Below are 24,949 nucleotides of genomic sequence, written 5' to 3' on the forward strand. Positions count from 1 at the left end.
CTTCTTATTTCCTCCGCAGGGGATGTGACCCAGCAAAGAATGGATCGCAATGGCTGGTTCGTGATTGTTAAAAAAATGTTTGTATTTGGTTTGATATGGTTCAACTTACTTGAAAGAATGAAAGAAAGAAAAAGAGTCTAACTAGTTTCATCGCGGCAGAAACATATACGTCGATACAATGTGGCGACTGCATATGAAAATACAACCTTTTCAAAATAAGAGAAAGAATTGGAACATGACTGCTGTGTATTTTGTGAAATTGATTTTTTAACAAAAATATGGACAGCCCTTTAAAAAACTACATGTACTGCTATGAAATGTTTATAAATTAGTGTGTCTTTTTATTTGTTTCTATGTTAACTAACTTCAGAGTGCAATACACATTAATTAATTATTATTGGATCAGTGTGTAATATTGAGGGCCTCCTAGTGGTAAAAAAAAACCATCCAGATGAAAAAAAAAACATTGATTTGAATATGAGGCAAAAGTACATAAATAATCATACCAATCTTATTTAAAAAATCATAGTTTGAGAAATTTGTATTTCTTTAACACCATGGAATCCCCACTTAAGTTGGCGCCATGTTTGTCCGGCATGCTGCCGCCAAGCTATGCCGTGTATCGCAGGCCTTCGCTCGAACCAGACAACACCAAGCCATCTCGTGGTCAAACATTACATATCGGGGCTTTAAGTGTTAAAAATATGTTTGAAAAACATGATTTGTGAGAAAAAAATATCAAGTGGTCCTTATTGACACATTCTGGATGCTGTTTAATCTTCAAGACACATGTGAAATCTAGAATATTTGTAATGATGCAAACACAGCTATAAAATACATACAAAATTAACACATGGGATTGAGTACATAAAGGACAATTGAAAAAAATTAAATACACCAGGGATCACCAACAGGAGAGCTTCTTTTTTGTCACTAATTAGTTTGCAGCGCCTTATGATTTTGTTTTATTAGGGGCTACACAAATAAACATAACTTGACTTAAATTCATTTTCTGTCAATGTTGGAAATGAAAAAGTTCTTGTTTAAGTGAATTCCCCCAAAAATACAATTGTCTTTATTGTCATTGATTAGTACATATTGTACATTGTTTTCGATGTATCAATATCACTGTATCACAATTTTCATTCATTCAGTTGTTATTTAGTCTCGCCCTAGTATAAAAGGGATTGTCAGCCTTTTTGACAGCACTCTTGAGAATCCTACAAGCCATTTTCCGATTGCTTTTTAGTGGCTGGAATATTCTGTTATAATAAAACTTTCATGAAACTGATCATTTTATCTTCAGTTTATTTTCCCGTCTCACAACCTGGATGCAAATAAACATGCGGTGGAATAACAGTCATTCCTCTTCACGCTCCAGGAAAAGAGTTATGATATAAACATTATTTTTAAGAGAATATTAGGTTAGATAGGCATTATTTACAATGTAGTGTCTGTAGACAAACCTAAATTTAATGTACAGTAACCCCTCACTATAATGTGGTTTATTCTTCATGGTTTTGCTACGTGCATTGTATTCTGCATTTTGATTGGCTAAACAGTCTCTCTGCTTAATATAATTTGACAATACTGTAGTTATTTGAATTAATAAAAATATTAAAATCATTTCCTACAGTACTTTTGTTAAACAAATGCTAGGGCCTGTAAAGGAGTTTTTTGTTGTTGTTTTTTTTTTGTTTGTTTTTTTTCAGCGTATAACATGATTTTTATTGTATGTTGCTTGTTTAAAAAAAGAAAAAAGATTTCTACATAGATTTAGCCAATCACGTTTTTTTTTACATAATCCCAGGACAGACGACGCGCGTCAATTTAAACGTTTTCGGTTTCCCTAAATTGTTTGTTTTTTAATCATTTCAAATTGTGTTTGCCATACAACAACTTTTTTAAAGGGAAAAATGCTTTAATTTAAAATAAGCAATGCTTAATTAGTGGGGGAAAAACCGAGAAGATGATGAAAATAGTTTGGTTGTTTATTTGGTAAATAAAATAAACTCGCGTACACAAATTATCTAACACAAATGAAATGAAAATAAAAATGAAATGATCTGCATTTATATAGCGCTTTTCAAGTCAATGACTCCCCAAAGCGCTTTACAACGTGCTCCACATTTCCCAATAGCGGCCATGCAGCCATGTAAGGCGCTAACCTGCTTATTGGGGGTATTAGGGGTTCAGTGTCTTACCCAAGGACACTTCGACATGTAACACGGACAAGCCGGGATTCGAACTGGGATCCCTTGATTCCAAGACGAGCGCTTGTGTTTTGTGTTTCTACGTCGTCTGTACTGCCATGAGTAAATAGGTCCCGTGTTATGCTTGTAAGGTTTGTTATCGCATAATACGGGGGATTGCATTCATTATTAAGGGGAGTAATTAGCTGTTCTGTGCAAATATGTCGTTGTTTCTTTTTGTAATCTAGCGTTTGATGTTGAAAGTGCCTAAATAAAAATTGCACGTACATTCGAAAATTGAAGTAAATACGTAAAATATAATCACACTGAATGTTTTAATTTTTTTTAAATATCCACAAATAAATGGTATTTAATTCCAATTGCATTTGTAATGGTTATTTTTTTTTCTTCCCCTCGATTTCTCCCAGGGATTTTATGTTGCGTGGAAAAACCGAAGCCTCTTCCGGTGTCGTATGGCGACTGCAACGGATGTTGATATTTTGATATGCGAGCCTTGCGAGATGTCAACTCTCGCCTTCGGAACCGAGCGCTCCACATTCTGACCTGGTTTCTCCTCCGCTTCGTACTTCGCCGCTGAACCGCAGCGGCATCGTGTCCGTCCCGGTGGCGTCTCAAACGGGGAGCGCCGCGGCGCTCCGTCTCCGGGCCGCGCGTGCGATGATGGAGGACTTTGACGAAATCTACGAAGAAGAGGAGGAGGAGGAAGAAGACGAAGACAGGGCCGCGGAGGAGCAGCTCCTTAAGTATGCACCGGACCCGGTGGTGGTGCGAGGCTCCGGACACGTCACGGTGTAAGTAGCCGACGAGGCCGGTTGTCAAACCGGGGCAGAGTTTAAGTGTTGTGGTGCGACGATGGGAGAGCTGTGGAGCTGTTAGCAGAATGCTAATTGATTAGCATCCGCCTGTGGCTCTGAACTAGTTTAGCCTAACCTGTTAGCCTGATGCTAACATTGACAGTAACATATATTTTAATGGACTTTTCATCATTTTCAGTATAGAGTCCCCTTTTATATCTAAAATAGGTCAGTTTCCTAATGGTTTAGAATTATGACATGCAGATTAAGATGGTCAAGTGGTTTAAACTCTGATTTTACACCAGTTCTCTGGTGACACCGAATTTTATCATTTGAATTCACGGTTTGCTTCGATTTGATTCGCTTTTCTACACGACACTTCAAAATACAAATTTATAAATTGACCATTTAAGTTTGAAGTTTTTGTGGGTAATTTAACGATGCACCACAGTACACCCCGGGATACGACACGAATCGTTCTGAGTTGGATATTACTATGTGAATTTGACGTATGGCGGGGGAGAGAACCCCACGGCAATAAGTTCGTAACCCCCGGTTCCTCAGATATACAGAAATAACTTCTTGTATCTAATATAAAAGATAAAATGCTTTACATGTAAAGGTTAAAATGAAATGTGATATGCAAGGGGATGATGAGATGGTGATGGTGAAACCGATCATTTAAAACATCCACTTGTGATTATTGTCATGCCCTTTGAAGATTATTATTATTATTACTATTATTATTAGATGTCCATATTTGTAACAATAGTCCAAATGGGTTAAGGCATGGGGTGTCCAAACTTTCCAGAAAGCGGGTCAGATATGGTAAGCTGAAAATGTGTAAGGGCCGACTATTCAGCCTGCCATTCTTTGAACAGTCTTTGATAAATTCGTCCTGCGTTTGCAGTGCTTGACTATCAGCGTCTCGACCACATAGTTTGCCGTTGTAGCCTTTTATTTGACTCATAGGATCTTGTGAAATAGTGCTGCTGTGCCATTAAAACAGCTTCCAGTTGCTTCTGCTGATAACAGCATATGTTTCCCGCTAGCTTTTTGTTTCATCTAGCAGTGCTTCTTGATACTATATTATTTGAAAACAGCCACAGTCTCATGGCAAATAAGGCACACGCAGTTGTTTCTTATTTCAGTGAAAAAAATACTCAAATTTCCACTTGTCCTGGAAGTGGCAGCCTTCACAGTCAACTGCCCTTTTTTATTTATACTCGCCATGTTGGAATGAGGGTGGGCTAAAATTCAAATGGAAAAGCAAGGGCAAGGTGGCCCCCTGTGCTGCACTTTGGACATTCCAGGGTTAATTAAGGCCATGTCAGGATTAAGGCCATGCAATTAAAGAGTGTAGTGATATGGGTGCCTTCTTCGTATTTTTTACAATCACAAGCTTAATTTCCATTTTTGGCACGATTTTGCTTCTCCCTTTAGAATCAGTGCAAGCCTTAGACCTATAGCAAATAAATACAGTGCAAATACATTATTGTATTACTGACTCGCAAAGTCTTTACTAAGCACATGAGATTCTGAACTAAATGAAGAGAAAGACGTTGTGGGAGGTAGTTCAGACAATATTTAAATTAAATTAAATAAATTGTTGTTGATGCTGAAAAGTGAGGAAAATCCCATAAATTGGGACTGAAAAAAACATCTTATTCCACACTTTATAAGGCAACAACTTCATTTAGGGGGTCCCGTATGCCGGTGATCTCCCGTAAAAGGGTCTGCAGAAAACATTGATAATTGATCATTCAATCGATTTTTCTTGTTCAACTAATCACATGAAATTTAAACATTTTTATTTGAATCCAGCCATTCTAAAACAGAACAATAGTTCAATATACCATTATAAAAAGAAATAATGCCAACCAGATAGTTACTAATTTGGTACCTACTGTTCCAGGCAATGGGCAAGTTAATCATGATTACTGAAAGTAAAAGCAAATTGCTACAGTTAACCGTTTACTTTCGAAATAATCTTACAAGGAAACCCCAAACACAAATAATAATCTGTATAAATCTCACCTTAACGAATATTATGGATTTTGAAGAAAACACATGAAATTCAGCAATTTTTGAACAAAATATTTCAGGACCGACATCAAAATATTTGGTTTCAATTTAACTTAAATCCCAAAAGACATTAAAAAAAAAATCACAGAAGACATTTAAAAGTAAAAAAAAAAAGTAGGATACGGTTTTCAAAATGTGTAAAATTGAAAACAATGAAAAGCAACAATCATAAAATGTTTTCTGACAAAAATGATTATTTGCCTTAAAAGATCGATCTCGATCAGGCCTTGGCTTTTTTATCAATATTTTTCCGCAATGGATTTTTGTGTTGGCAGTTGTATTTTAATGTCCCCTTAAATCCACAGGTTTGGACTTAGCAACAAATTTGAGTCTGAATTTCCCTCAGCGCTTACTGGAAAGGTAAGTACAAGCACATTGTTCAATTATTACAGTGAATCCTCATTTATTGTGGGGGTTACGTTCCCAAAATTACCTGTGTAGTAGAAACAATTTTTTTAGAATTGTTAAACAATTTAATACTCTTATACATTGACACCAAAGAATAAAGCATTTTACTGGCTCAAGTGTTTTACAAATACATGTACTGTATACGTTTTTTGTAAATTACAAACACCTACTCTACTATTAAATCATACTTCAATCATCAGGTAGCAAAAACGTGGTTTAGCTTATTGTTTCTCGGCCTTTTTGGAGCCAAGGCACAACTTTTTTTTTCCACAAAAAAACTGAAGCCCTGCCTAACCAAAATTAATTACGTTTTATGTTCTTTTTCAAAAGGTTGGATCATCATGTTGCCTAAATTGACAGTATAGCTTTTTAAAAAAATCAATTTTAGACACTGTGTCTAATGCAGTTATTCATGTTACAATTTTTAAGTTGTTTTTTCAAGTATTACTATTATTAAGTGTTGTTTTTTAATAACAAACATATTACTTAACTTAGCTTGACTTTACAAATTCTCAAAGCACACTACTGTTCGCGAACACTGTTTTAGCCAATCAAAATGAAGAAATCGATGCACAATGATAATCAGTGAGTAAGCATGAACCGTGAAAAAGGTAGTCTTGTAGCAAAGATTTACTGTACAGTAATCCCTCGCTCTATCAATGTTTACATTTTGTAGTTTTGGTACTACACTAATGTTGAATTGAATTATCTTTATTGTCATTAATATCAATGTATCGTGCATTGTGTTCTGCAGAAGACAGCACACAGCAAATGCTATCATGGGGCAGGTTAGGGGAGGGCTTCGTGTAAGTTTATTGCGTGCGCGCGCGACTGATAGGCTGGTTATGCTGTCAGTCAAACAGCTGTGCTGGGCAGGCACACAGGTCAATGAGTCCACCTACCCAAAACAAACTGCGAAGCACGGCTACAACTATTATTTTAGCGGCTCGATACATTGAAAAGAAATTAAACTGGACTCTGAGGAAAGTCAGAAGAGCGCAAAGAAATGCTGATCACCAGTGGGTGCTCCGTTGATTGTTTTTGGGTCCGGGAAGAAACTGAGGCGGCGTTGGGAGAGAAGGCAATAGCCGAGCCGCATGTCCGGCCTACTGCGGCAAGGCTACGTAATAAGTCTCATAAGCTACCCCTGTATCTCACCAACGCCAGAACTATTACCCATGAAACGAATGACCTGAAGCTACAACTCGTAGAAAGCTACTACATTTGGGCCGCTTGTATTTTAACCATCATGGAGACCTGGCTCAATTTGAGGATACCAGATCTAGCGTGCAGCTAGCCAGCCACTCCCTGATTAGCTTTCTTACACTGAAAAAAGAGGCCCTTCAATTTCATTGTACTTTATTATAATGACAATAAAGACCATTCATTTAATTGCCGCTCTGTTTTCCGTATTTTTATTTGTAGATTTACAGGTGTTATCTTGTTACAGCTGTGTATAGAATATATGTTACTGATAACTAATTGATAAATAAAATGTTTCTATTAAGCAGGTTTTTACTATCTTAGGACTTTTTTGAAACGCAAACCCCGAGAAAAACAAAAGATTACTGTAATCTTAAATCGTGGCAATGTAATCCATTCATGCACCCTATCAGGTGGCGCCCGAAGAATTCAAAGCGAGCATCAACCGTGTGAACAGTTGTCTGAAGAAGACGCTGCCCGTCAACGTGCGCTGGCTGTTGTGTGGCTGCCTTTGCTGCTGTTGCACGCTCGGCTTCAGCTTGTGGCCCGTCATTTGTCTCAGCAAGCGGGTAAGACGACAGCACCGGCAACAATGCACTATTTCTAAATGCACTGCAGTGCCGTGAAAAATGATTTGCCCCCTTCCTGATATCAGGGTTGTTTTTCCTGTGCATATTTATCACTCTCAAAAGTTTCAGATCATCAAACAAATTGTAATGCCACACAAAGATAACCCAGGGTAATACAAAATACTGTTTTAAAATGTTGATTTATTAGGGCACAAAAATAATCAAAACTAATAATAATCTGTCCCAATGTGAAAATAAAATTTGGACAGTTGAACGAAATATGGTTTTGATGACATGCATTTTACATTTTCTACGCATATATTTCACCCTAAAAGAGAGCTTGAGAATTATGTCGGACTGTGCCTGACAAGCATATTGAAAAGAAAATGAATGCCATCTGAAGAACACACATGTTAATCCACTTTGATTTCAAACTGTTAAGAATCCTTAATTACTTAATTGTACTTTTCTCTATGCAGTTAGCAACTGAATGTCCCATACACTTCTTGTAATATTTGTTTTATTTACTTTTCTACTGCTGCTAAATAGCTTGTTTCTGGTTTACTGGGATAAAAAAAATGTTAACTAGATTTTAATTTATTTTTTATTTGCCCTTCCCTGGAAAATCCACTGAAGTTTATGCATGGTTTATCCCTACTGATCAAGCACTGTACCTAATTGGTTTAATGTATCGAATCCACCGTATTTTCACTAGAACATGTATTATTAACTGTACCCATTTTTCTTGTGTTCATTATCCTTTGCCACATAATTGCATCAAATTCAGGCTAAATTTAAGGAAAAAAATGTTACTTATCGTTTCAATAGTCGTGACTTGTTGACTATTGGGACAGTGGTTAGTTGCAGCCCTAATGTCTAATCTTGAAGGCAACAATGTTCACCATGTTTGTATCAATGACTATTATTTTCTTAACTTGACCTCACCAGGCAGGTTTGACTTTTGTCTTCCAGACGAGAAGATCCATAGAGAAACTTCTCGAGTGGGAGAACAGCAGATTGTACCACAAAGTGAGTGACATTGCCTTCTTACTTGTTGTTTACGTCCGACAAAATGTTAGCCGCTAAGCGAATTAGGAAGAATTCAAGACTTTTTTGTGCCTTGGTCAAGGCCTGCTATTGTATTTTTCAAGGATAACAAATGTGGCTTCTAGAATTCGGGTTCGTCAATATTGACATTAGTGCAGGGATCTCTAGGTTATCCTACGGATTTAGTCCAAGATGATGCAGAGAGAAGCACTTGAGAAAAATGAGCCGCATAACGGCAAACAATGACCTGCCATTTTTAATACGTCCATTTGATGTCGTCAAAGCTAAACGTCACTTACAGAGAAAATCCACCAGCCATACCTGCATTTTACGACTACCATTTATCAATCAGCGAACATTTGAAGCAGCAAGTTCCCAAATTTACATTTTCATTAAAAATAAATAAATAAAAACCCCAAAAAAGACATTACACAATTTGCACTTGAAATTGTTTTAGTGTGCTATTTTCTTCACTTTCTAGTTTACCTGAGTTTCCTCATGTTGAATAAATTGTAGCGTGAATGAATTTAATAGTTGTTTTGCATTTTTTTACAAAATGCTCAGTTGCTAAACATTAAAAGAGCTTAAATATTAGTGCAGGAAAAAAAAATAGTTGACACAAAAACTCATAAATCGTTTGTTAATTGAATCTTATACACCTGAATTATAATTTGATTGTGAGCGTCTAAAAGATCCCCAACCCTTCAAATATTTCAAAATTAGCCTGTAATTTGAATACAGTGCCGTAAAAAAGTATTTGCTGCCTTCCAAAATTCTGTTTTTGCATATTTATCAAAGATTTCTGATATCACGCAGAGAATATATCCAAGGGAATACAAAATGCAGTTTTGAAATGTTGATTACATTTATTAAGCCCCAAAAAATTTAGGCCTATGTGAAGATCTGCCGAAAAGCATCTTTGCATCGATGGATGTTGTTAGCTGAATTTTTAGCCACCAACCTAAAGTGTGAGTCACATCTTTTCTGGCCAATTTTTTACCCCGCTTCAGCCTATACCAGACTGCATATACCAATAAAGAACCGCCTCCTTTACCTCCAAATAACTTTAGTTAATAGTGACCAATTCAAACGACGATTGACACATTGGTTTGGAAATAAAACACCTGTATACAGTATATAAGTCCCAGCATGCAGCGCGCACCACTTATACAGAGGAAAATTGAGTCGGCGGCTGCTTACCGTAGTTGTGAGACCTGTTGAGACTCAATATTGTTCCATACATAAAGCGTATTATAAGGCTCATAGTTATCTTTTGATAAAATAAAAAATAAAGGCATTTAGGTGCGCCTTATAGTGCGGAAAATACTGCACTGTGACTAAACACAATTTTGGGAAAGCTGCGTTAAATTCCACGGGTCACACCCAAAATTGTTTTCCGCCACCTGTGTCAAATTAAGAAATCACTTAAATTGAATCTGTTAGGCTTTGGGAAGACACTTGACATGCCACGATGCAAAGAAATTCCAGAAGAAATCAGAAATAAGTGATTGATATCTATTAGTCTATTAGAAGGTTACAAAGCTATTTCCAAGGCTCTAGGACTCCAGAGAACCACTGTCGCAGCCATTATCCACAAATGGAGAAATTTAAGAACAGTGGCAAACCTTCCCAGGAGTCATCGACCAACTAAGATTACTCCAACAAAAGAACCTCGAAAAACATCCAAGAAACTGCAAGATTAGCTGGTCTCAAGGAAAGGTCAGTGTTCTTGACCTCACTATGAGAAATTCGCTGGCCAAAAAAATAGCATCATGGGAGAATCCACAATAAAAAACCACTGCAATCACAAAAGAACACAGAGAGTCATCTCACATTCTTAATTATCCTCAAGACATTTGTAGGAAAAAATTGTGGACTTATAAGTAAAAAAATTAACTTTTGGGAAGGTTTGCAGCAAATTGCATCTGGAGTAAAAATGGCTGAGCGTTTGAAAAGAAGAGCACGATACGTGCCAACAGTAAAGCAGGGTGGTGGCAATGTGATGGTCTGGGGCTGCTTTGCTGCCTCATGACTAGGACAGGTTGCTGTGATTAACAGAATAATGAATTCTGGAGTTTACCAGAAAACCCTGTAGGAGAACGCCCGGACATCGGAGTTTGTGCCCTCAAACTCGAGTGTTCTTGGATTATGCAGCATAATAACGATCTAAACCACACCAGAAAGTCCACTTCTTAATGTCTCCTAAAAAAATAAAAAGGAAGGTTCTGGGGTGGCCATGTTAAAGTCCATATTTACATTTGAGATGCCGTGATGTGACCTTAAATGGCTGTTCATGCTAGAAAACCTTCCAATATGGTAGATTTGAAACAATTTTGCAAAGAAGAATGGGCCTAAATTCCCCCACAGTGTTGTGAAATACTCATTAACAAATATTGTAAATGTTTGATTTTGTTATGGTGCCAAAGCTGGTCCACAAAATAGTACTGGGGCAATTACTTATTCACATAAGGCCAGATAGGTATTGATTTTTGTTTTGTGCCTTAATAAATGGAATCGACATTTCAAAACTCCATTTTGTATTTTCGCGGGTTGGCTCTGTGATATTAAAATTGTTTAGATGATCTCTGAAACCTTTGTGGGTGATAAGTATGCAAAAAAAACACTGAAATCAAGAAGGGGGCAAATACTTTTTTTGCGGCACCTTATGTAAATCACTCTGTTCCCTTATACAAGGCCGATGTTTTAGTGGTTGACAGAGCCCTTCTTGTCATTAAAGGAAATATTTCGAATTTCGCTCCAAGGGAAGCCAATCTTTGGTGACAACTTGTCTCCATGCTCATAGATGTTCAGGCCGAGTGCATCAACCCTTAGCCAGAGCTGCGTGCCCTTCTTACTTTGGATTTCAAAGTAGTTGACTCCGTACATCTCCAGGTCCTGGGCGATTTTCACATATTCCATCATAGAATCCTCTCTGAGAATTCCTCTGTGCTCCTCATGCCAAGTTTGGATCCTGTCCTCCCACTGCTCCTTGGTCAACTTGTGCTGCTCTAGCACTCTCTGAGGCAGGAGCCGGTCGTGCGCAAGGTATCCAGGCTTGTGGTCTCCATATTTAGCTTGCACAGCATATGAAGCGAGCAACAGCGAGCCCTGGTTCTTAGTTCTAACTTGGTAATCACATAATAACCACATATTAGCAAAATAATAATAACATGCTATGTTATTACCAATGAGCTCGGTAGCCTAGATGGTAGGGCGCGCGCTCCGAGACTGGGAGGTCGATGGTTCAAGCCTCGGCCGAGTCATACCTGAGACTTACAACATTGGTACTCATTGCCAAGCCATTAGAATTGGGGGGTTTGGTCACCTAATGACTCCCAACACAGCCGTATAAAATGGCTGCGCCCTGTTTGTGTGCAGCTGCATCGGCTCGCTACAGTTTAACTGTACGGGTCAGGTGTATCGACATTTCGTTCTGTGTGCATGGTTACAAAGAATGACAATAAAAGTAAATTCTATTCTTCTTCTATTTTGGAAATACATATTTTAAGTCTTGTTTATTTGTATAGCCCTTAATCACCGAAGGTCTTAAAGGGCTGCAAACTAACAACGGTGACAAAAAAGTAGCTCTCCTGTTGGTGATCCTTGGTGTACTGAATTTCTTTCTTTCAATTTTTGTTTTTTATCGTTATGTTTTATGTGTTTAATCCGATGTGTTTTTTTTGGGGTATGTATTTTACAGCTGTGTTTGCATTGGAGACTCAACAAAAGAAAATGCGAGTCAAATAACATGATGGAATATGTAAGTGATGCTTTGTTACTGCTGTCCAATGATATATATATATATTTTTTTTTTTTGTTCATCTAATGCAAAAAAGGATGCTCATTCTAATTGATTTGTTATATTTTGTATCAATAGGAAGCGGTGAAAATTAATTTTCATCAAATTTTATGTCTGTTAATAAAAGCTAAAAAAAATGTTAATAAAATGTTAATAAAATTGGAATCTTTTCCATATAAATGTATCTTTTTCTGCCAGCAGGTGCTCATTTTTTATGATTTTATACTTTATTTTAAACTTATTTTAAGTCAAATTAAGTCATCTGATAACAAAACTCGGGAATCTAAATTAAATAAATATTTTAACATGCAATTTTATCTTTTTCTGTCTGCAAATCATTTTGCTAATTTTGAATATTGTTTTTCTTAACTTATACTATGTTTTTAATTCAAGTCATCGGACATTAAGAATTCAAAAAAATCTTAGTAAAGTGATTGGTAATCAGTTTTTTATTTTATTTTATACTTTATTTTAAAGAAATATCAACTGATTAATCAAATTAAGTCATCTGATAACAAAAACTAACAAAGATATTGATCAAATAATCATTTTACCACGTAAACTTAGCTTTTCCTGCCAGAAGATTATTTTGTTCATTTTAAATATTATTTTTACCTCGTTTTGTACCTTATTGAAAAAAATGCCATCTTTTAAAGAAAATATCGATTAACATTATCATAAATACCATATATATATATATATATATATATACCGTATTTTCCGCACTATAAGGCGCACCGGGTTATAGGGCGCACCCCGAAAAAATAGTTTTTGGTCCTATTTTTGACATACATAAGACGCACCAGATTATAAGGCGCTACAATGGGAACGTGGACAAAACACTCAGATAGTTCAGTAAAGATAGTTCAGTCTAACTGATTACCCCCTTAACATTCCCAAAGCTTGCAAAGACGCAAATACGTGTCGAGAACACGTGCGGATGCGGTGTCCGTAAGATGTCACTCAAATGCATCGTTCCATCATTCGGAAGGTTAAAGTCTTGGGATTGAAGAAATGCCAACCATTCCTTAGTTTCTATTTTCTTTTTCGCTCGCAACTTTACTGTGCATATTACAATAAACACTTGGAATTGAGTTTAATTTAAAAATAGACACTCCATTCCATCCATTATCTGCACCGCTTATCACAGAAACATCGAGTTCAGTCTGAAACAAGATATATAGCCGGAGTAGCTCACCGAAGTCGTTGTGTTCATAATAATGTGCAGCCGTGGTCCTCTTATATCCGTGAGTGTAGTAAATCCAGGAGAATAAAATATTTACAAATACAGTATAGTAAAAAATGCTTTCTGTATGCCGTCAGCCACGTGTTATACACATTCATTTTTTTCTTGACCTCCGAATAACTTTAGCCAATAGTGATCGATTCAACTGATGATTGACACATCTTTTTTGGCCAATTGCAGGCTTTGTTTTGCCGTTTAAGCCAATGCCAGCCTGTAAATGATAAAAAGGATCCGCCTCTTGACCTCCGAATAACTTTAGCCAATAGTGATCGATTCAAATGATGATTGACACATTGGTTAGCCAATGAAACGCCGGTAAAAAAATCCCAGCATACACCGCGGACTACTTGGCGTTCGGGGGAAAATCTAGTTGGCGGCTGCAAGTTAGTTGCAAGACTTTGCGAATTAATATTGATCCATAAATAAGGCGCACTGTATTATAAGGCGCATGGTCAGCTTTTGAAAAAAATAAAGGCTTTTAGGTGCGCCTTATAGTGCGGAAAATACGGTGTGTGTATATATATATATATATATATATATATATATCTGCCAGGTGATAGTTTTGCTGATTTAAATTTATTATTTTTTTCTTATTTCATACTTCATTTTAAAAGAAAAAAAAACATGTAAAATCATCCGATAATAAAAACTACCAAAAATGTTAATAAGATAATCAGTTTACCAAGTAAAGTGATCCATTCCTGTCGCCAGATAATTTTGACCATTTTATTCATTATTTTTCTTAGTTTATACTTTATTCAAAAAATGAATACCATAAAATTCAGACGACAAGGCGCACCTGATTTATAAGCCGCACTAAGTACATTTGTAAAGGAAGAAACGTTTCGTACCTACATAAGCCGCACCTGACTATAGGCCGCACATTCCCACATTGAAACATGAGATATATACAAAGAAAGGCTGTACACAGAAAGAGTTTCAATAATATGCAGTAGCTTAACCCCTAACGTTTGGACGGCTCGCCTTTGAGCTGCCAAACTTTTGATGAACAAATTAATGTTTGTACGATGTCACCAGTCACTGAAATACATCATGCCACATATCATTGGGAAACTAAAGCTCTTGGGATTCAATATATCATACCATTTTAAAATATACTCTTCAGAGAAACATCACGATCAGTCTAAAGGGAGATACCTGAAAACTATAAAGTCAAGTCCTGTTTGTATAGCTTTTAATAACAAGGAGTCATCCCCTGATCCAAATTCTACATGTGAGGGCAAGAAAAAACTCAAAAACCTCAGCCAAGGTAACTCACCAGTACGTCCCCTGGCCATCTTCAACTTCTTTGAATGTCTGTGTGGGTTCAAATCCAGCTACCGGACTTCCTGTGAGGAGTTTGTATGTTCTCCCCGTGCTTGCGTGGGTTTCCTCTGGGCACTCCGGTTTCCTCCCACATTCCAAAGACATGCATTTCAGGTGGATTGGCCGGTCGAAATTGTCCCTAGGTGTGAATGAGCGAGCGAGTTGTCTGTCCCAGTGTGCCTTGCGATTGGCTGGCAACCAGTTCAGGGTGTCCCCTACCCACTGCCCGATGATTGCTGGGATGGGCTCCAGCACCCCCGCGACCCTACTGAGGATAAGCGGTGCAGCGAATGAGATGAGATGAGATTTTCATGGATTTAAGTCCTCCAATATGGCAGATTGTTAAAACTTTTACTGGTTTCAAGTACTAGTTTGTTATTCTTATTAGCAAAAATAGTAAAATAATTTCAAATCGTACTTTATTATATTTATTCGTCAATTGAACCCTTTTGTGTAAATACCATGTAAATTATAACTATAGCCTTATCCCCCTTGTTTTATAACCTTATCTTCCTTTGTTCCTTTATCTTTTTGGCTCATACCTCACTGTGAATGTGTAAAACTGGAGTGTCATGCCCAATTTCGTTGTCACAATATGTTAACCCATTTTGTAACAATGACAATAAGGGTATATTCTATTCTATTCTATTCAACAACAAAAAAATCATCACAATGGCAATTTAACATTTGTACATCTTCTCAGTAAAGACTAATGATGTTTTGTGCTTTCATTGGTCAATAATTACATTTTTAAATTTTTTGAATAACTAATTTCAAAAATAACTCATCCTTTTGTCATTATCAGGTCATTCTAATAGAATTCCTACCGAAGATCCCCATCTTCAGACCCGACTAGCCGACACGATCTACGCAGCCGCCGCCGAACTTTCCTAAAGAATCACTCGGAAGTATTTTTTATTTGTTTACAGGGTTGTTTACAGTCAGCCCTCTCGTCTCCTTTTCGGACGACGTCTTGGCGTATTTGGTTTACGTGTCCAGCAACGATTATGAGTGAACCTGGGCCGGCCGGCGAGCTGGCGGTCATGCAGTGCTGGGGTTGGCCATCTTGAAAGGCTCGATTTGTAGACTGGAGCGACCTGGATGGACACAAATAGAAGCTGGACTGACCCAGAAAATACACCCCAGTGCTTTGGGCCAGCGGACAGGAAGCTTCACCTGTATAGCAGGAAGCGACAATGTACTCCCGGTCGACTTTTTTGTCGATTACTGCGCATTGGCCGACCACAGAGACAATCACACAGTCTTGATCGCACTCCACTTTCTGGGACAGCGTATATGCCCCGCCTTGAGTTGCCCCGGCAACAATGAGGCTGGCCATTTGTGATGACTTATTTTTGTCAAGCATCTTTGAGAGAAAGTTGTGACATCAGTTTTTTTTAATGGAAAGCAGCATTCAGTTTTTGATAATTTCTCTTTTTGCCAAATATGTCTTTGTGTTTTTCTTTCTTTTCCATTTATCTGTGTGCGGCATGTCTCAATAAGACGGAAGCTCCAAAGTCAAATTACTTGGCATTTCAAGGAAATACCTGAATTAAGACATGTTTAATATATAAATGTAGCTACTAAACCTTTGAGAAATAGATTAGAACACAATATATTGATGTGGCAGCACTAAAATATACCAACGAGTTAAGATTTAAACCTTGAGTTAAAGCTGTAACTTTTTCCCTGCTTTATAGATTTAAACTTTTTATTTGCTGTGACTCTTTAGATTTTTAGGCATCTCTAACTTTGGAGTTAATTTAGGCTCCAACATTTGAGATCAGCTCTAACCTTTGAGTTAAAGCTTTAACTTTTGATCTTACTATACTATGCTCTGAATCTTTAGAGCTTCTTAACTGAGTTAAAAAGGTTTGAATCTGTATCTAACACCTAAGCTTTATTCCTTGAGTTAAAGCTTTACCTTTGTCCTTATTATGCTAGTGCTGTCAAAGTTAAAGCATTAAGTGTCTCTAACTCTCAAGTTGAAACTTTAAAGAGCCTTTAACTCTGGTGTGTTGAAGTTTAAAATATTTGCCCACGTAAGTGCTGTCAATGGTAAAGTTTTAAAGTTCCTTTTGTATTAAAGCTTCTAAGAGACTTAATCTCTTGAGTTAAGAATATAAAAAATTTTGCTTTAGAGTTAAACTTTATTCCCTGAGAATATGTTTAACGCTTACCCCACTATGCTTGTGCTGGCAGTCAAAGATTAAAGTTTCAATAACGCTTGAGTAAAAGCTTTAAAGAGTCTTTAACTCTACTGTGTAGAAGGTTTAAATATTTGCTTAAAAGTTACATTAATTCCTTTAGTTATCACTTAGACCATACTATGTTAGTGCTGTCAAAGTCAAAGCTTTAACGTTGCTCAAACTTTTGAGTTAAAGCTTCAAAGATGCTTAATCTCTGGAGTAAAGAAGGTTTAAGTCTTTACCTAAGAGTTGAGATTTATTCTTGAGCCAAAAATTTTACATTGACCATACTTCATTAGTGCTGTCAAAGTTAAAGCTTTTCAGTTGCAATAACCTTTAAATGAAAGTGTTGAATAAGCCTTATTTATTGAGCTAAGAAGGTTTAAAGCTCTACCTAAGAATTAAGCTTTGACACCTGAGTAAAAGCGTTAACTTTGACCTTAGTACTCTAATTCATCAAAGTATAGGCTTTAAAGAGGCCTTCTCTCTTGAGTTGACGTTTAAAGCTAAATCTTAAAATTAAGCTAAACATTGAGGTAAAGGTTTAACTTTGACCCCACTATAAAAGTCCTGTTAAGGTTTTAAAACTGATTTAACTCTTGAGTTAAAGAAGTTGAACATTTTAACTGGGAATTTGTTTTTAAAACGTTTAACTCTGACCCTACTGTGTTCGTGCTTTAAGGGTAAAGCTTCAAGTTGCTTTCTCTTTTGAGGTAAAGCTTTAAGGTTCACTTACTTTTGGGTTAAATCTTTAAAAAGGCTTTAACTCTTGAGTTTAGAAGTTTTAAAGCTTGAGCCAAGAGTTATGTTTTAACCCTAGAGTGAAAGCTTTAACCTTGACCATACTGAGCAACTACTTCAAAGCTTAAAAGTTGCTTAAGCGTTCAAGTTTTGACTCAAAAGTTTGAGGAACTTAAAAGCTTTGAGTTGATAAGTCTTAAAAGCTTTACCTCAGAGTTTAAAGTGTAACTTTAATCATACTATGCAAGTGCGGCCCAATTTTTAAAGCTTTAAAATCGTTTTAACTTTTGGGTAGCTTTTAAAGCTTTAGACAGGCTGTAACTCTTAAGAAGGTTTGATTAATAACCTTAACGTTTTAACTTTAAAGCTTTGATTCAATGTTTAATCTGCTTCAACCTTGGATATGGAAGACAATAGATGAGCAATGTAATAAGTTTCTATGTCTTTTTTTTAATATAAAACAGCAATTGTTAGACATCCTTACATTTTCATCAATTCTACAACTTTGGAGCTTCCTTCTTTTTTTTAACGTTTAGCCACAAGTCGTTGCCTTGTTACTTTGTCACCCTATAAAGAAGGTTTACAGCTGTGAGTGTGGCCCAGATAAGAAACTACATAAAATATCTTGGTGTAGCCAGGTAGTTCAATGGCTTTGCTCTGTAATAACCCGGTCAACTTTTGGTGTACTTTACAACTCATAAAGCGTAGATCCGCCGTCATCAGCTTACCTTTTATCGCATTTGATTACATTTTAGAAATGTCCCAAATTAATGTTGTTAGCATTTACAGTGTCTTGCAAAAGTATTGTCCCCCCAAGATTTTTTTGACATATTGCATTATTTCAGGCTTCAAAGTTATACTTTTAAAACTCGTTTTTTTAGAAGAATTAACATGTGAGACATAATTAAGAAAATAAATCATATTTGTCCAACATTTTATATTTTACTAAAAAAAATTGATATGTTTGCAACACCTACTTATCAGCCTTTTTTGAGTTCAAACTTTTCACAACCTGCTTTTGCTGCGAACACAGACTCAAGTCTTTTTGGGTATGTCTAAGTTTTGCGCATCTTGAAACAAATATTTGCCTATTCCTCATTACTAAATCGCTCATGTTCCTAAAGGTCTAATTGGAATTGTTTGTGCACAGCATTAATCAGATCTTTTCTCAAATTATCTATTTGATCAAGGTCTGGACTTTGGCTCGGCCATTCTAACAACTTTATATTGTTAGTTATTTACCAATCCATTGTAGATTTTGTATAATAGTTAGTGTCATTGTCCTGTTGGATGGTGACCGGCCCGCTATTCCCAAGTCTCTTGCAGACTCCAACAGATTTTCTGCCAGAATCGCCCTGTATTTTGCTCCATCCATCTTTGCATCAACTCTAAAGATCTTCCCAGTCCCTGCTGAAGAAAAGCTACCCCAGAGCATGATGCCGCCACCACCATGTTTGGCTGTGGGGATTGGATTTTACAGTATTATTCTTACGCAAAATGTATTACTTTGCATTCAGCCCATCTGACCAGAGCACTTTGTTCCACTCATTATTTGTGTCTCCCATGAGGCTTGAAAATACCTGACGGGCCTTTTTATGGTATTCTTGCAGAAAGGGCTTTCTTGCCACTCTTCCATTAAGGACATGTTTATTTACGTGTCACACCTCAGCTGTGTATGCCTGTAGGTCATCCAATGAGATCATTGGGACTCTTGGTTGCTTCTCTGATTAGTTTTCTCCTCTTAGGCTAAAACAATCGGCCATGCCTTTCTAGGTTTGCAGTGGTTTTATGCTCTCTGTATGTTGCTCTAACAGGGCTTTGGGAGGTGTGAAAATGTTGCGAAATCTAATTGTATTCTATTTCTGCTATGCTTTACCATAACAAGCAACACATTTGTTAGGCACTGTAAGTCGTTTACTGCTAAGTACTTGGAGTTTAACTAGCCCAGCAGCGAACGAGTTAAAAGCTGCTTAAACATTCGGCATCAAGGTACCGTTTGGGAATATAGATTGTTTTGTCAAGATTTGTAAATAAGGATGGGCGTTTTTGCAAGATAACTACTGTAAAATTCGGACTATAGAGCACAGCTGATTATAAGCTGCGCCCAGTACACTTTTAAAGGTAGAAACATTTTGTACATATATAATCCGCACACGGCTAGTTTTAGTCATGCACAAAGCGCTTGACACATATATCCTTCGTGCCTCACTCTTACCGAAACTGCTCGGGCGCCCCTGGCGGCCGTTAGAAAAAATGCATAAATTCGCAGCATCATTGCATAAACCCCAGAGTTTAAAGCTTGGGGGAACGTTGCGGTTTATAGTTCGAATTTTACGGTATTATGAGGAACAAATACATTGTATTGGTTAATAATAAATTCTCATCCCTATTTTGGAATTAGGTGTGGATGTGGGTCACACTCAGGGGCATTCTCTTTGATCGTTAAAGTGTAGCACAGTCAGGGTATTCTAAATGTTAATCCACGGTACTTGAATATTTGTTTATAGTGTATCGACCCCTACCCCCTTCTTCTTCGCCACCCCTTCCCCAGCCAACGGAAGAAGTAAACACATACCACCACTTTGTGTTGTTTTTATATCTACCGCACTTTCATTATTCATAGATTATGAATTATTGTATCTTAAAATGAATTAAGCTTGAAATAAAGTGGAAAACTGTACGAAGAAACATGAGGAATTCAAAACGCTAGCAGCATGCTAATTTACATAACCGCAACCAATTCAGTCGGATTTGTTTTGTAAAAGCTATTTCATACCTCGCAAAAAATGTGTATTATTTAGCACCTTGTGGAAAAAGACGTCATTAACAAAAACACTTCATTTAAATGATAAGCAAAAGTACATGAACTATCATATTAACAGGCATATTTTAAAGTACGCGCGGATTGTGTAATTTCATATATTTTATAAACGCGGGTTTCACCTATAGGGGGGAGCTGACAACTGTATGCCATCTTGCTGCTACCGGTAAAAAAATCTGAAAAACCTGGGGTTTGGTTACTTCTCTGTAGTTTGTATTTTTTGCTGTCCTATTTTTCGTATTTACAAAACAGCGACATGTAGTGGTCAAATAATACACGCTGGCCCTTTAAATTGTGTTGTATGACGGAAAGCAGATGATTTTAAAGGGACAATGTTTATTCTTTCGCCAAGAGATGTTTCTGTATGGTCTTTAGTGCTAAAATTCGTAAGGAAAATACAAACTAAGTGACCAAAAAGCAGTGAGCATTTTTTGCCAATCTAATATTGCTTTTTACCACTAGGAGACGCTAAATAATACACACTGCCCCCTCAAGAAAATTAGGTGGGCTAAACTGTATGTTTATACGTTTTTATCACTGGTTTTGGAGTTTAGAATTTTAGCTTAACAAATCAAAATTATTTCTTACTCGCTGAAAATTTTAATCTTAAAGCCCCAGTGCATAATAATGATCCTCTATATGGCACTGTTATCTAATACGAACGAAAACCAGCGCCACAGCAAGCAACATGGAGGCGACCTAAGTCGGGATTCTACTATGTAAAAGAATACAAATTACTTGATGTATGATTTTTTTTTTATAAGAATGAATATCGTTATGATAGTCTATGTATTTTTACCTTGTATTCAAATCAATGTTTTATTATGTTTTTACTCAATGAAAGTTTTTTTTGTACCACCAGGATACACTAAATATCGCATTGTCCCTTTAACAATAAAAAGTTATAAATCTAACTATACATTATGTAAAAAAAAATGAAATGCTTATATTTATTTGGTGTTAAGGTTCTTTCATTGGTTTTCATTTTGGGGATTTTCCTTTTTTTTTTTAATTGCTGAATTTTCACATTATATTATGACTATTGTAGTTAGGATGTAACTCTGAGCAGACTTAGAATGAGGGATGCAATTCTCTCAACTCGTGGTAGAGAGAGATAGTGAGACCAAGGATTTCGATTTTGTGCACATCTCAGCCCCAAAACAGTACAGTGTTATTGGTATGGCACCACCAAAAGACTGTGACTGACCACAAGGGAAGCGTTATTGAAGCCTTCTCCGGATGGTGAAAACTGAGCAGTACAACACTATACATTGAGATCAGGTGCCAAAATGTTCGCGAAACTAGGGACAAAGGGAAGTGAGAGAGAGAAGGATAGAAAGAGAGGAAAATAGAAAGAGAAAGAAATGGAGGCAGATAATTAAAAAAGAGAGTGAATGAAAGAGAGACAAAGGAGAGAGAAAATGAGCACTGATAAAACTAAAACTCACTTCTACTCCATAGCATATGAATAACCTACTCTTCTCGTCGGCTGAAAAATAGTCTGTGTAATATAGTGTAATAATCTGTGAAGCCTTTGAGACTCTTCGTGATTTAGGGCTATACAAATAAAAATGACTTGACTTGACTTGAAAATGAGAGAAAGACAGAGAAGATTAGACAGAGAGAACGAAACAAAGATTGAGAGGCAGGGAGAAAAAAAAAAGAAAAATAGAAGCAAGAGAGAAAAGGAATACAACCAGTTTCTCTGTGACAACCAGTGGACATATTTCAAACTGCAGCTCGTTTTCTCTTGCACTTCCATCTGCATTGTCTCACAAACTGGATTAATACTTTTGGTGGGCCAGATCTGGCTCACGGGAAGCATGTTTGCCCCCTGTGCTAGGCAAAGGTGAATAAATGCATGAACAATGAAAAAAATTGATTTTTTTTTTGTGACACCAATTTTTTTCAAAAAAAGCGACAACTTGCTATCGTTTTTATTGGCAGAATAACGATTAGGTGGGTAAGGCCCCATCACACCATGTGGCTGTTTTTGTTTGTTTTCAATTCCCGCTCCCAATCAATTCCATAATTGTTTTGATTCCATCTTGAGAGTTGAGCAGCTTGTCCAATATTTTCATATATTCTGGGTTGGCATGTTCCAGGACGGGAGTCAAATCAGTTGTGTCCGAGTCTTTTGATGAAGAGTTACCTGTGCAAAAACCTGGGGGGGGGGGGACACTTTTAGGTCTCTGTAGATTGCTAGCTACCTAAGCTAACCCTAAGCTAAGCTAGTTTATGGTAAAAGGAATAAACTTTTATTTTTGTTCGCGTTTAAATGACTAGTATCTATTTACAGTAGTTTAATTTTCAGTGTTTCAGGGATTTGACTCAGCTAAAGATGAGCTATGGCATCAAACGAATGTAAAACATCCAAAATGGTCAGACATGTCACCTTTGTCCGCGTCAAAAAAGGTTGGGGACGGTAAGTTGAGACACGCTGCCTGCCTCTTAAATTCATCCACATCAGCCGTCATCAGCTTGGGCCTCCTGGCTGGGAAACCAATAAAATTTAAGTTAGCACATCCAAAGTGAAAAGTGAGTGAAAAGTTGTAGATATTTGTGCCATCTTAAACATGACACAACCTAGCATGCTAGCCTGGTTATTTGAAAACTTGGCACTTGACTGTTGTCAAATACAAGTCAATTATCCTTCCATCTATCATCCGCACCACTTATCCTCAGTAGGGTCACGGGGGTAATGGAGTTTATCGCAGCTATCTTTGGGCAGTGGGCAGAGGACACCGTGAACTGAATGCCAGTCAGTCGCAGGGCACACAGGGACAGACAACTCACTCCATACCTGTCAACCTCCACTGCTTCATGCCCATACAAACTGTCATATTTTCCCGTACGAAATAAATAATCGGACACCATTTTTATTTTTTTCGGAATGATGCATTATGGGAAATTCCCAGGCGGCAGACGCATGCGCACAGTAGCATCAAACCGCTCGCTTAGTTTGCAACTGAAAAAACGATACCGAGATAGAGGCTTCCGGGGCGAACTCGTTTGACTTGATTGATTTGCCGTTTCGTGATAGTTGGTGTATACTGGATGGTAACCATCATTGACAAATTTGCGTTTTTCCGTACAGATTTCCTTGTACGTCATACTCGTTTTAAAATGCATAAAAAAACATACTTTGTCCAGCAAAACCGTACAGGTTGACAGGTATGTCACTCGCTCATTCACACTTAGGGGGAATTTGGATCGGTCAATCTACCTGACATATATGTTTTTGGAATGTGGGAGTAAACCGGAGTTCCCGGAGGAAACCCACGCAAGCACAGGAGAACATGCAAACTCCGTAGAGGAAGGCTAATTGCTGGATTTGATCCCATGACCTCAGAACTGTGCCACGGACGCGCGAAACACTCAGCTTACAAATCAATTAACTAACTGAAAATAATATTCTTAAATAAGTTTAATTATCGGTTTAAAAGTCATGTCAAATATGATTTCCTAGTGAGTCTCTCTCTCTCTCTCTCTCTCTCTCTCTCTCTCTCTCTCTCTCTCTCTCTCTCTCTCTCTCTCTCTCTCTCTCTCTCTCTCTAAAAAACTAATTATTTTAGAAAACATTTTTCCCGATTGTTTGACTTACTCAGGAGCTGCATCCCCATGTATGTGCTGGATCCAAGGGTGTAATTGGACAGTATGAGAATACAGTCTTCGCAGCTGGTCGTTATGAGAACTTCAGTGGCCTGGAAGGGACTCTCTGACGCAAACGCAAAAGCACATAATGTTTATTTGAGCAAAGTACGAAAAAGGAACACGAGCATTATCCATGTGAATGTTGATGGACAGCTCACCCATGCGAAGAGTGTTGTTGACCAAGGTCAACTTAGAAGTGACACTATAGCAACCTCCCAACCTTTTGGGGGGAAGAAACTCAACACAATAATTGAAAACAACACTTAGGTTATCAGTTTTCCAGTACCACACATTTTTTGGACTTGAAACACGTAAAAGGCATCGCTCTCATTGGCCAGGAAGACCTTCCCCCAGACGTTCTGCACAAACATCTTGGTCAGGACTTTAGATCCTGGCATGTTGGTGCTTTCCGCCGCAAATGTCCATGAGCCCAAGAACTGTGGCACAAAACACTGCTTGTAACATATGCGAGGATTCCGGGTGGAGGATCAAATCTTACCTGGTCGCGACTTTGGATGGGGATCTGTCGGGTTAGGGCGTCACAGTCGGGCGCAGGAGCTGAGAGGGCCCCCGGAAGAAGGGCCACGACCAGAAAGTAGAAGAACATCGTCGGTATGTGTGTGGATCTCAGAGCTGCTAGAACGCTAATGTCAACTCTACTTACTTGCAGTTGTATCAAAGTTCAGTCATTTGTTTGCACAAGTTTTGTCGCACGATGGGTGTCTGAACTTTTTCATCTGACGGACACAAACAATAACCTTTTTATTTATAGTACAGTAATACCTAAAGATACAGTTTGTGTTGATTTTTCGGGAAATATGAAATTTAAAAAATCAAAATTCGTCCCATGATAT

The 24,949-nt window shown here is 37.4% G+C and overlaps 2 protein-coding genes across 5 annotated transcripts; one reads left to right on the plus strand and one right to left on the minus strand.

Moving 5' to 3' along the window:
* The first annotated feature begins 1 nt into the window (after position 1).
* LOC148361855 (cysteine-rich hydrophobic domain-containing protein 2) lies at positions 2-20,200 on the plus strand. Of its 3 annotated transcripts, none has more exons than XM_088342662.1 (7): positions 2-56; positions 2,621-3,004; positions 5,398-5,452; positions 7,117-7,272; positions 8,245-8,301; positions 12,020-12,079; positions 15,620-20,200. In XM_088342662.1, exons 2-7 carry the CDS (start codon positions 2,871-2,873, stop codon positions 15,758-15,760), a joined length of 603 nt encoding a protein of 200 aa, XP_088198788.1. In that variant the 5' UTR covers positions 2-56; positions 2,621-2,870; the 3' UTR covers positions 15,761-20,200. The 3 variants fall into 3 exon arrangements, with proteins under 3 accessions (XP_088198788.1, XP_088198790.1, XP_088198789.1); XM_088342664.1 differs by having other exon boundaries at positions 15,496-15,765; XM_088342663.1 differs by lacking the exon at positions 2-56 and having other exon boundaries at positions 2,603-3,004.
* On the minus strand, positions 15,574-24,763 carry LOC148361856 (uncharacterized). Of its 2 annotated transcripts, none has more exons than XM_088342661.1 (6): positions 24,595-24,763; positions 24,387-24,532; positions 24,254-24,315; positions 24,046-24,159; positions 22,837-22,935; positions 15,574-15,787 (listed from the first exon to the last, which is right to left on the minus strand). In XM_088342661.1, the coding sequence occupies exons 1-6, from the start codon at positions 24,700-24,702 to the stop codon at positions 15,732-15,734; spliced, it is 585 nt and encodes a 194-aa protein (XP_088198787.1). In that variant the 5' UTR covers positions 24,703-24,763; the 3' UTR covers positions 15,574-15,731. The 2 variants fall into 2 exon arrangements, with proteins under 2 accessions (XP_088198787.1, XP_088198786.1); XM_088342660.1 differs by lacking the exon at positions 15,574-15,787 and adding an exon at positions 22,364-22,605.
* Between the last annotated feature and the right edge of the window lie 186 nt (positions 24,764-24,949).

Source organism: Urocampus carinirostris, chromosome 8 (genome assembly GCF_059441175.1).
Source record: "Urocampus carinirostris isolate Australia breed hairy pipefish chromosome 8, RoL_Ucar_1.0, whole genome shotgun sequence".
Taxonomy (NCBI): domain Eukaryota; kingdom Metazoa; phylum Chordata; class Actinopteri; order Syngnathiformes; family Syngnathidae; genus Urocampus; species Urocampus carinirostris.

Excerpts from the sequence above, each read along its gene's own strand:
- LOC148361856 (XM_088342660.1), bottom strand. The coding sequence starts at position 24,702 with ATGTTCTTCTACTTTCTGGTCGTGGCCCTTCTTCCGGGGGCCCTCTCA. Across the intron at positions 24,316-24,386 it reads GTGTTTCAAGTCCAAAAAAT|GTTGGGAGGTTGCTATAGTG; the intron begins GTGTGGTACTGG and ends TCCCCCCAAAAG. Across the intron at positions 22,606-22,836 it reads CTTTTTTGACGCGGACAAAG|GTTTTTGCACAGGTAACTCT; the intron begins GTGACATGTCTG and ends CCCCCCCCCCAG.
- LOC148361855 (XM_088342662.1), top strand. The coding sequence starts at position 2,871 with ATGATGGAGGACTTTGACGAAATCTACGAAGAAGAGGAGGAGGAGGAA. Across the intron at positions 3,005-5,397 it reads GGCTCCGGACACGTCACGGT|GTTTGGACTTAGCAACAAAT; the intron begins GTAAGTAGCCGA and ends TTAAATCCACAG. Across the intron at positions 12,080-15,619 it reads CAAATAACATGATGGAATAT|GGTTGTTTACAGTCAGCCCT; the intron begins GTAAGTGATGCT and ends ATTTGTTTACAG.